The sequence below is a fragment of the Heterodontus francisci genome, chromosome 35, assembly GCF_036365525.1.
Source record: "Heterodontus francisci isolate sHetFra1 chromosome 35, sHetFra1.hap1, whole genome shotgun sequence".
NCBI lineage: Eukaryota > Metazoa > Chordata > Chondrichthyes > Heterodontiformes > Heterodontidae > Heterodontus > Heterodontus francisci.
The window spans coordinates 36,948,825-36,961,006 of record NC_090405.1 but is presented as its reverse complement, the minus strand read 5'-3'; the positions used below and the strand labels follow the sequence as shown (position 1 = coordinate 36,961,006).

At 43.7% G+C, this 12,182-nt stretch overlaps 1 protein-coding gene across 4 annotated transcripts in view; it reads right to left on the bottom strand.

Moving 5' to 3' along the window:
* The window catches only part of sin3aa (SIN3 transcription regulator family member Aa), a 122,746-nt gene that overhangs the window by 42,120 nt on the left and 68,444 nt on the right, over positions 1 to 12,182 (bottom strand). For all 4 annotated transcript variants that reach the window (XR_010969464.1, XM_068015350.1, XM_068015353.1 and 1 more), the window contains 5 exons: positions 11,805 to 12,084; positions 7,577 to 7,828; positions 6,809 to 6,961; positions 5,946 to 6,104; positions 1,155 to 1,244 (listed from right to left, as the gene is read on the bottom strand). Coding sequence is in view for 3 of the 4 variants with exons in the window: in XM_068015350.1 (XP_067871451.1) it covers positions 1,155 to 1,244; positions 5,946 to 6,104; positions 6,809 to 6,961; positions 7,577 to 7,828; positions 11,805 to 12,084 (934 nt within the window). In the remaining variant the exon portion in view is untranslated. The remainder of the gene's footprint in view (positions 1 to 1,154; positions 1,245 to 5,945; positions 6,105 to 6,808; positions 6,962 to 7,576; positions 7,829 to 11,804; positions 12,085 to 12,182) is intronic.

Below are 12,182 nucleotides of genomic sequence, written 5' to 3'. Positions count from 1 at the left end.
CAGGAAGACCTCCATTCAGTCTGCAAGCATGACCCTGAGCTTCCAGTTGCTTGCCATTTTAATTCTCTGGCGCACTCCCACTCTGATGTCTCTGTTGCAACCTCCTACACTACTCGAATGAACTTCAACGGAAGCTTGAGGAACAGCACCTCATCTTTCGATTAGGCACTTTACAACCTGCTGGACTCAAAGTCAAGTCCAACAAGTTCAGATCATATTCACTGCTCCCATTACCAGGTGCTGGTAATGATTCTGCTGTTACCACTTACAGTTCATCTGGAACCAAGTTTTGTTTCTTTACTTGTCCCATTACCATCCCCTTTTGCCTTGCACCATCATCCTTTTTGTCATTTAATGGCTCCTGCCTTCCATCCTATCGCAGAACGTATATTTTGTTTCTTCCTCCCCTTCCACCTTTCCCTGCCTCTGTACTTGCTTAAAACTTGTTATATCTCTAACTTTTTCCAGTTCCAAGCTGAAACATTAAGTTGGTTTCTCTCTCCACAGATGCTGCTTGACATGCTGATTATTTTCTGTTTTGATATCTCCTTCACAAGTATGAGAAACAGCAATCAATCTTTTGGGAACAGTAAGAAAAAGAGGTACTTTTGAAAAAATAATTTACATCTTTACTTAAGGACAATTTCCTTTAAATGTTGCCCATTATCAAACAGTTCCTAGGTCAAAAGCTTCTTCAGAGAATACAGCTTTGTTTTAACACATTAGAGGCTTAAAGGTTTGTGCTTATAGCAGGTGTTTCTTTTTATTCATTAACAGGATGCGAGTGTTGCTGGCAGGGTCAGTATTTATTGCCCATCCCCAATTGCCCTAGAAAGGATGGTGGCGTGCAGACTTTCTTCCCTACAGAACATTTGTGAACCAGATGGGTTTTACAACAATCCAGTAGTTTCCTGGTTAACATCACGGGAACTAGCTTTTATTCCAGATTTATTTAATTAACTGAATTTAAATTCCCCAGTTGCCATGGTGGGATTTTAAACTCACCTCTGGATCAGTTGCCCAGGCTTCTAGACTGTTAGTTCAGGAACATATCCAATATGTTACCATACCCATCCACAATGAGGAATGACTTGGAAAAACAGGCTGCAATCTAAACTCCTTTAAGGCATTGATTTGGCATCAGTCTCACTTACTTTATCAAAGAATAAGGTTTCTGTTCCAGCTCCATGCTTACTGACTTCAGCCAGGGACTGGTCTTTCAATCCCAACATTTTTGGTTTCTTCTGCAAAAAAGATAAAAGAAAAACATTGTAGTCACCGATGACACTTGTTTAATACAGATGATCTTTCTGAACAATTGCAGAGTGAAGATATGAGCATGCACCTGATTGCTACTTACATTACTGCGACGGTTTACCATGCAAACTATAGCAACCTAATGATCACATTACCATATTCCTTCACCTCCACTCAGTCCCTGACCAAGTGAGCAAGGAGGCAAATTGTTCAATTTAGCAAGCCCCTTTATTTCCGCAGTGGTGTAGTGGTAATGTCACTGGACTAGTAACCCAGAGCCCCAGGCTCATGCTCTGGGGGCATGGGTTCAAATCCCACCACGGCAGATGGTGAAATTTGAATTTAATTAATATATCTGGAATTAAAAGCTCATCTAGTGGTGACCATGAAACCATTGTCGATTGTTGTAAAAACGTACCTGGTTCACTAATGCCCTTTAGGGAAGGAAATCTGCTGTCTTTACCTGGTCTGGCCTACCTATGACTCCAGACACACAGAAATGTGGTTGACTCTTACATGCCCTCTGAAATGGCCTAGCAAGCCATTCAGTTGTATCAAACCGCTACAAAGTCTAAGAAAAGGAATGAAACCGGATGGACCACCTGGCATCGACTTAGGCACCGGAAATGATAAAGGCAAACCCAGCCCTGTCAACCCTGCAAAGTCCTCCTTACAAACATCTGGGGGCTAGTGCCAAAATTGGGACAGTTGTCCCACAGACGAGTCAAGCAACAGCCTGACATCGTCATACTTATGGAATCATACCATGCCATGTCTCAAATACCATCATCATCATCATCCCTGGGTATGTCCTGTCCCACCAGTAGGACAGACCCACCAGAAGTGGTGGCACAGTGGTATACAGTCAGGAAGGAGTTACCCTGGGAGTCCTCAACATTGACTCCGGACCCCATGAAGTCTCATGGCATCAGGTCAAACATGGGCAAGGAAACCTTCTACCGCCACCACCCCGCCTCCGCCCCTCAGCTGATGAATCAGTGCTTCTCCATGTTAAACACCAATTGGAAGAGCACTGAGGATAGCAAGGGCGCAAAATTACTCTGGGTGGGGGACTTCAATGTCCATCACCATGAGTGGCTCGGTAGCACCATTACCGATTGAATCCTAAAGGACATAGTTGCTGGACTGGGTGTGCGGCAGATGCATCTGTCCATGACAGCATTAGTAAGAGTGACCACCACACAGTCCTTGTGGAGACAAAGTCCGATCTTCAAATTGAGGGTACCTACCACTGTACTAAATGGGATAGATTTCAAACAGATCTAGCAACTCTAAACTGGGTATCCATGAGGCGCTGTCGGCCATCAGCTGCAGCAGAATTGTATTCAACCACAATCTGTAACCTCATGGTCTGGCATATCCCCTACTCTACCATTACCATCAAGTCAGGGGACCAACCCTTGTTCAATGAAGAGTGCAGGAGGGCATGCCAGGAACAGCACCAGGCATACCTAAAAATGTGGTGTCAGCCTGCTGAAGCTACAACACAGGACGACTTGCATGCCAAACAGCGAAAGCAGCATGTGATAGACAGGGCTAGGCAATCCTACAACCAACGGATCAGATCTAAGCTCTGCAGTCTGACCACATCCAGTCGTGAATGGTGATGGGACAATTAAACAACTGACTGGAGGAGGAGGCTCCACAAATATCACCATCTTCAACGATGGGGGAGCCCAGCACATCAGTGCAAAATACAAGGCTGAAGCATTTGCATCCATCTTCAGCCAGAAGTGCCGAGTGGATGATCCATCTCAGCCTTCTCCTGAGGCCCCCAGCATCACAGATGTCAGTCTTCAGCCAATTCGATTCACTCCACATGATAGCAAGAAACAGCTGAAGGTACTGGATACTGCAACGGCTATGGGTCCTGACAACATTCCAGCAATAGTACTGAAGACTTGGGCTCCAGAACTAGCCGTGCCCCAGCCAAGCTGTTCCAGTACTGCTACAACACTGGCATCTGCCCAGCAATGTGGAAAATTGCCCAGGTATGTCCTGTACACAAAAAGCAAGACAAATCCAACCCGGTCAATTACTGCCCTACCAGTCTACTCCCGATCATCAGCAAAGTGATGGCAGGGGTCGTCGACAGTGCTATCAAGTGGCATTTGCTCAGTAATAACCTGTTCACTGATGCTCAATTTGGGTTCCACCAGGGCCACTCAGCTCCTGACTTGGTTCAAACATGGACAAAAGAGTTGAACGACAGAGGTGAGCTGAGAGTGACTGCCCTCTACAGCGAGGCAGCATTTGATCAAGTAAGGCATCAAGGAGCCCCAGCAAAACTGGGGTCAATGGGAATTGGGGGAAAACTCTCCACTGGTTGCAGTCATACCTAGCACAAAGGTTGTGGTTGTTGGAGGCCAATCAAGTCCCAGGGCATTGCTGCAGGAGTTCCTCAGGGCAGTGCCTAGGCCCAACTATCTTCAGCTGCTTCATCAATGACCATCCCTCCATCCTAAGGTCAGAAGTGGGGATGTTCGCTGATGATTGCACAATGTTCAGCACCATTCATGACTCCTCAGATACTGAAGCAACCCATGTCCGTATGCAGCAAGACCTGGACAACATCCAGATTTGGGCTGATGTGGCAGATAACATTTGTGCCACACAAGTGCCAGGCAATGACCATTTCAAACAAGAGAGAATCTAACCATGTCCCCTTGATGTTCAATGGCATTATCGCTGAATCCCCACTATCAACATTCTGGGGGTCACCATTGACCAGAAACTGAACTGGACCAGCCACATAAATGCAGGTCAGAAGCTGGGAACTCTGCGGCGAGTAACTCACCTCCGGTCTCCCCAGTGCCTGTCCACCATCTACTCGGCACAAGTCAGGAGTGTGATGGAATACTCTCTACTTGCCTGGATGGGTGCAGCTCCAATAACACTCAAGAAGCTCGACACCATCCAGGACAAAGCAGCCCTCTTGGTTTGCACCCCATCCACCACCTTCAACATTCACTCCCTTCACCATCGACACACAGCAGCAGCAGTGTGTACCATATACAAGATGCACTGCAACAACTCACCAAGGCTCCTTCGACAGCACCTTCCAAACCCGTGACCCCTACCACCTAGAAGGACAAGGGCATCAGCTGTATGGGAACACCACCAAGTTGCAAATTCCCCTCCAAGCCGCACACTATCCTGACTTGGAACTATATCGCCGTTCCTTCACTGTCACTGGGTAAAAATCTTGGAACTCCCTTCCTTACAGCACTGTTGGTCTATCTACACCCCAAAGACTGTAGCAGTTCAAGAAGGCAGCTCACCACCATCTACTCAAGGGCAATTAGGGATGGGCAATAAATGCAGGCCGAGCCAGCAATGCCCTCATCCCACAAACGAATAAAGAAAAGTTTACTGAAGATCAGCTCATCATATAAGGAACTGTGAATCACAAGCCCATGTTTTACATGACCTAATCAGCAAGTTCCCAAATAGTATGACATGTTGTTATTACCTTCATATGCAGAACTAGTACATTTTGCTGCTCTCTCTCAGGATGACGATGTTGAATATAACAATTTAACATCTTATAAACTGTTGCTGAAACACAAGGATTACACTTATAATCCGAGTTCCCAGTTTTTATATCAGAGAAAACCACAATTAAAGGATTTCAAAAAGGCTTCAAAAGGTATCTCAACTGGACAGCCATTTATAGCTACAACATAAACCAAGCCTGTTATATTTTCACGCATAATAAACTAACGATAGGCAGTCATTTCATGTAGGTATCTTCTGACCTGGCACCAAGAATTTACATGCATCTGCCTAACTACAAATTTATCTTACCAACAGCAATTAACCTTTAACTGACCTGATTGAATACCAATTTACAGCAATCGGGATTTGCCCTGGGCCATATCTGACACCCAAGCACTGCCAATCCAGGAATAGAAGCCTAGGCAAATCAGTTCCCTTCATGGTTTTTATTTCTTACTTGTTGGCTTGTCCTATTTGTATTTCCTGGGCCTGAAAATTTGCAAAGAGCTGTTCCTAGTGCTATTATTTCGTTAATGGATAGATCCTAAACCAAAGAAGCAAAGCCTATCATACAGGTAGCATGAGTTATGCAAATTAAAACCAACATTTGGTTTTATGGGTGTCCTGCAAGGCTCCCTGAATGCATCTAAGTATCTCGCAAACACAAAAAAAGTCTTGAATACACTTCTTTTAAAAGGACAGGACAAGTTAAACACAGTTGCACCTTAGTGACAGAATCATATATTGTGCTTACATAGTACACTTGCCCTTTCATTATAAAACAGGACATCATTCAATTTACCATGAGCAACACCACAGGGATGCTACTAAACTGGATCAATCTGCCACCAGGCACTATAAGCACATTTAGCAAACATTCTATACCGTTCTCTTTAGAAATCCAGCAAAAGCATCTCAGAGCAGTTCACCATTGCTACACCAAACTTTTCTCCACAGCAACACCTTCAAACCAGTATTCTTTGATTATGCCTCTGTGAAATGTTCTTCTCGGTTAAAAGCAGTATATAAATACAAGTCGTTGTTACTGGACTCTTGCAATTTCTGCATTGGAGTGTGAAAAAAGTATTTGCACAGTAGCAAGGAAATTGACCACAGAACTGTCATACTTGGAGTGCAAGCTTCTGCCTAGCCACATAACAATTACTTACTTTGACAGGCGGAGTGGCTCCTGTGCCTGGGTGACGACGGATCTGACAACCGTTCTGATTGCTTCTTTGCTTGTTGTTGTTCAGCTGAGGCTTCTTCACTGTGCCGCCATGATCATTTCTGACTGAGTCAGCTTTCTCTGCTGTTGTCTTACTCAGCAGCTGCGGAGCAGAAAACACCTTCCATTCAGCACAGTTGTAAGCTCAAAGTGGCGTGATTTAAAAAATTCGACAACTGAAGGGTGTACATTCATGCTTATCTAGATTACCACGTTGAGAAGACAGTACATGTTCCGCTTTGTAGCAAGTAGCAGCATTAAGTACTCAGATCAGATCGTAGAAGAGGCCCTGTCCACCTTCCACTTACATGGGCTATCAGGACAAGACAGCCAAAATTCACAATCAGCTTGCATAGAAATGTAAGCAAAAGAACTTGGACTGCTAGGTTGCTAGAAGCTACACCTTACTCAAGTGGGGTGGGGAGGAAAGAGGTAACCAAATCTAGAGCCAAAATAAATCAAAAATTATCGCTTATTTATAGAAGTTCATCATCTTTTATTGAGGATGATCTAGATATCTTCCGAGGCTCCACAAAATATTTTTATTCAAGTGTTCCATGATTTTAGCCTGCCTCTTCCCCTCCCAAAAACGCTATTCATAAACTAACTTCTATTAATGTTACCAGCTCCAATTAACAATGACTTTGAAAAAATAGATAAGAGAAATATAATGGTTTGTAATTTTGCAGTTTAACTATTGTATGTCTGGACACTTTAAGCTCAAATGCAACTGGGTAAAAAAAAGAACACAGCAAAACACGAAAGAGTGTACTCATTCCAGGGCAGTCAATAATGAACAATACTTACAACAGAGCTGTTGGCGTCAGGTAAGAATTGTCCAAATTCTGAAAGAAGATCCTCCTGGTTTTTAAAGAGCCTCGCTACTTGGGCATATACCTCCTGCTCGGTAAGTGCTGGTGTGTAGTTCCCACCAGCTTCTTTTGCATTCCGCTGTTCCTTCTACAACAGGAGAAACATTTCAGCGCATCTTATAAAAGGCACAGTCCCTGATCAACAAATGGTGAATGAGGGGGACATTGTGAATGCATATACATATACATACATGGAGGGGACGGAATCCCCTTAATTAGCATTACCCAGTTGGCAACAAACCAGAGCACATCTTCCCCAATTCCCACCTTTCCAAGCAATAGATATATTCTAGTGTCACACGGATGATCTAATAATTCACCCAAGTGGCTGCACTAATTTAAAGTTAATGGCTGTGCCAGAGAAGCTGCCCCCTAGCATTTGTGGTGCAGGTAACAACAGGCTACCTAGTGCAGTAAAAGCCACTTTTACCCTGACCAAAGACACAAATGCTCACCCCACCACTCTTAACACATGGAAAAATGAATACTCTGGCATTCATTTTCCCCACACCTCTGAAGAATATGAAAGATCCACAAACAAGCATTCAGCTATTAATACAAACAAAAAAGGGCAGAAATGATAAAAAAAAGGATAAAGAGAAATAGGACAAAAAGAAAGATAAATAGAGAGATACAGATAACAAAACGTTTTTGATGGCTGTTAGAATAAGGGGAGAAACATGAATGCTGTGTGTTTCCTTACCTGGTAGGTGTGCAGGATTTCCAGAAAGGCCTTGTAGATGTCAGGCTGCCCCTGGAAACGGTTTTTGATCTTGTTGACATAGTTAATGGCATGGTTGAACTCCACAGGTTGGTTGTTCTGCATGGGTGGTGTAGCAGCATGAGCACTGGTGACTGGCGTGTGGGGTTGCACTGGAGGTGACCGAGGTGAGGCATATGGAGCCAGCGATGCGTTTGGCTGGCTGGTTGGAGTATGCGTCTGTGACTGTAGTGGCTGCAACAAAAAGAAAAGTGAACTGTGTAGATCTGCATTGAATTCCATTCCATTTTACTTAAATCCCAAGAACTATTCTGCAAACTAGTCAGCCAACTTATCACAAATGGGGGAGGGAGGACAATATCAACTGACTGTAGTTATTGGCTATCTTGGGAGTACAAACATTTACTGATTCCGACTTATTGAAATGCATGTTATCACCCCTGGAGAATTGTCGGTTTACCTGTCATCTTGATTACGTCATTGGATACACTTTGTTTTTGCTGCAGCGGGCCTTTAATTAAGCCTGTGAATTAAAACTTGAAATCTATAAATGTTCACTACTAGCAATTATGTGATTATTCAGGAATGTGCAGTCCAAAGCTTGGCGAACACACAAGTGCCAACCATACCTGCTTCTCTTTGTTTGTCAGACATGGGAGGAGCTATGGATGGTTTTCCCAAACATAGCTCCGTCTGAGCAACTTCCTGCAATGATCAGTGAAGGCACTGATCTATAGGCTTATGCCTTATCAGTGTTAAATGAAGACATGATGTTTTCTTCGATTTTTCTTTAGAGTTGGTTTCCTGTGTAGCATGCATGCGCATGAAAATATTAATGTGTTCTTTCTGCTTGAAACCCAGATGGCAAATACTTTACAGTGGTGCCTTTTCTAAAGTCCTGAATACCTGTAGTCATATTAGAAAATTTCTAAACCTGCTACTGATTTGGACTGGAAGTTGGTATGGGATTAACACAGGATAATTCCAATTTATACAGCAATCTGGGAAGTGTGTGCATAAGGAGATCCCTCAACCGTCACTGTATAGACTCAACACACTATCCTGATACTACACTACCATGGAGACCCTGTCAGTGTATATATTCTGTATACTTGGCACATGCCAGAATTCATCTCTTAGAAAGAGCTCTGCTAATTTCACATAACTGAAAGTTAGCACCATCAAACCAATGAGAACAGTGAGTAATGTTCCAAAACAGTTTGAAAAAGGTTACAGTATTATGGGCATTTTCCCAGAAAACGATAAATAGGAAAAGAAATAAAGGCTTGTAAAGTGTGTTCAACAAAGCAATTTCGTTTTACTACTTATTAATTTATTTTAGAGTTACACATCCAACTAAAAACAGATTTTAGCAAAAGAAACTGTGGAGATAGTTTTTAAAAAGACAAAACATAAACACATAAAAATCAACCAAACATGAGTTATCACTGTGATCAGCACACGACAATCCTTGGATTACTGATGTTAACGCTGAAGCTGATATTGTTAACAGTTCTCTCTCTTCAGCACTGTTCCTCTCTCCTTTAAATCAGCCATCAGATAAGCAGTCTGATAGTTGAGCAACAGTGGAGGAGTCGAAAGAGGTGGTGATGAGGTGGATGTTATCAGCGTACATGTGAAAACTAACACTGTGCTTTCAAATGATGTTACCAAGGGGCAGAATGTAGACAAGAAATAGGAGGGGCCAAGGATAGATCCTTGGGGGACACCAGAGGTAACGGTGCAGTAGCAGGAAGAAAAGCCATTGCAAGTGATTCTCTGGCTATCATTAGATAGATAAGAATGGAAACAGGTGTAAGCAGTCCCACACAGCTGGATAACAGTGGAGAGGAGGATGGTGTGGTCAACCGTATCAAAGATTTCAGACAGGTCAAGAAGGATGAGGAGGGTAAGTTTACTTTTGTCATAGTCACACAGGATGTCATTTGTGACTTTGATGAGAGCTGTTTCGGTACAACGGCAGGGATCGAAACCTGATTGGAGGGATTCAAAATGGGAATTCCAGGAAAGAAGGGCATGGATTTGGGAGGGAACAACACATTCAAGGACTTGGGAGAGGAAAGGGAGGTTGGAGATGGTCCAGTAGTTTGCAAGGACAGTGGGGTCAAGGATTGCTTTTTTTGAGGCGAGGGGTGATGACGGCAGACTTAAAGGAGAGAGGGATAACATCTGGAGAGAGAGTACTATATCGGGTAACATCAAGGGGAAGTTGAGTGGTCAGCAGTTTAGTGGGAATCAGATCGAAGCAGCAGGAGGTGGGTCTCATGGACAAGATGAGCTCAGAGAGGGCATGAGGGGAAATAGGGAGAAACCAGATAAAGATGTGAATTCAGGGCTTGGGCAGGGGAGAGCATTAGAGGAAGTTTGGCCAGGTGGACTAATGGAAGGGGAGGGGGTGGGGGGGAACGCGGCAGAGGCAGCTGTTTGGATGGTCTCAATCTTAGTAACAAAGAAGTGCATAAGCTCCTCGCACTTACTGTTGAAGATGAGGGTGAGGGGACAGGGGAGAGGGGTTCAAGACGACGGTTTACAGTAGAGGGGTTATCTTTGTATTCCAGGAAGATCCTGGAATTGCGAGCAGTTTTAGCAGACACAACAGAAGCCGATGGTGTTTTAAGTGGTCTAGCCATAAATGATAAAGTAATGAATGACAAAATAACATAAAGGGAGTATTGCACTATTAATATACTTCTGAAGGATTGATTACATACTGATTCTGCTAACGTTTACTGCTGTCATAGTTCTGAAGGTTTTGCTGTTGATTGACCATTGCCACAATAAAGTTCAGCAATTTAAGTTAGTTCTGATCATGCTGATGGTCAAAAGAAACTCAAAAATCACATAAAACAAAAGACTTACAAGGGGAAAAATGTGTTTTCTCAATTATTGGTCAGTAGATGCTACAGGTTCAATGTCACATTCTAGCTGGCTGCTCAGAAGTAAACAAGAGCTTTCAAAAGCAAGATCTTCTCTTTTCAAGCTGGCGAACTACTACGCTTGAGAGTTATTCAATTAATAAGCTGGCACTCACTGAAAGTCCATATCAGCAAATAAATCCAATCAATGCAAGCACAATATTGTATCTGCAGTATCAGTATCTGTTGTGCAAGCAGTCTCTTGAGATAATATCAGCAAGATTTCACCAGTTATAAAAGTCATGCTTCGCCAGAGTTCAATCCCTAATGTTGGCTTTTACATGCTTTTCCATCCAAGTTCACGAATTTCAAGAAGCGGATCCTGTAATACTGCAAGGCACTAAACAAAACCTGACCATGACATTTTAGCTGGTGGCAATCATGTACATCTGTTCCACTCTCTAGAACAGCTCGAGCATCAAAGTGGAGATGGTGCTCACAACTCAAAAATTTAACTTAAAATACAAGCAAAATACTGTGGATGCTGGAAATCTAAATTAAAAACAGAAAGTTTTTCTGGAGATACTCAGCAAGTTTGGTAGCATCTGTGGAGGGAGAAAGAGTTAACGTTTCAGGTTGATGACCTTTCTGAATTCTGATGAAAGGTCATTGACCTGAAACATTCATGGTTTCTCTCTCCACAGACGCTGCCAGACCTGCTCAGTATTTCGAGCAGTTTGTTTTTATTTTATTTTTTTATTTTATTTAGAGATACAGTACTGAAACAGGCCCTTCGGCCCACCGAGTCTGTGCCGACCAACAACCACCCATTTATACTAACCCTACAGTAATCCCATATTCCGTACCACCTACCTACACTAGGGGCAATTTACAACAGCCAATTTACCTATCACCTGCAAGTCTTTGGCTGTGGCAGGAAACCGGAGCACCCGGCGAAAACCCACGCAGTTACAGGGAAAACTTGCAAACTCCGCACAGGCAGTACCCAGAATCGAACACGGGTCCCTGGAGCTGTGAGGCTGCGGTACTAACCACTGCGCTGCCCCAACTTCAAACGTTTAACCCCACAGTTAAAGAATGGCAATTGAGCAAGAAAGCTGAGAGAATAAGTGTACAGTGATAGAGAGGTGGCATGGTGATGCATTAATTAGCTATATGGCTGTAGTCAGGTTTATACAATGGGAAACTGGGGGAGGAGCCTCTGATCTTGCCTGCCCTGCAGGTCACGTAAAGCTTAATATCCAGTAAAAGTGAATCAGCTTATGTGATTCAGAACACTGGGAGACCTGCAAGATTATTTTACCCATGCTCACCTTGGGGATTTTGGCAGGAGGCGGTTGTGGTGCTGGCTGTGCCGGGGCAGGAGCAGCATGCTGCTGTGGTTGCTGCTGGTGCTGTTGCTGGGGCTGCGGCTGGGCGGCATGCTGAGGAGTGATCTGATGGACTTGCCCTGGCGTCGTCACATTCACCATGTCATTAGTCTGCACCTCAATTTTGTAGCCAGGAGGCAGGAAGGTGTTGAAGCCCATAATGAGGTCAGGATGCCCTTTGAAGAGCTGAGAAACCCGGCTGATCACTCCAGGGGTATCAATGCTGCAATGTTTCAAGAAGAGGAATTAAAATTCACAATACTGAGGAACTCTGCAGCTTCAACCTATCAAAACCAACCATTTACATTTAACACCCACTCA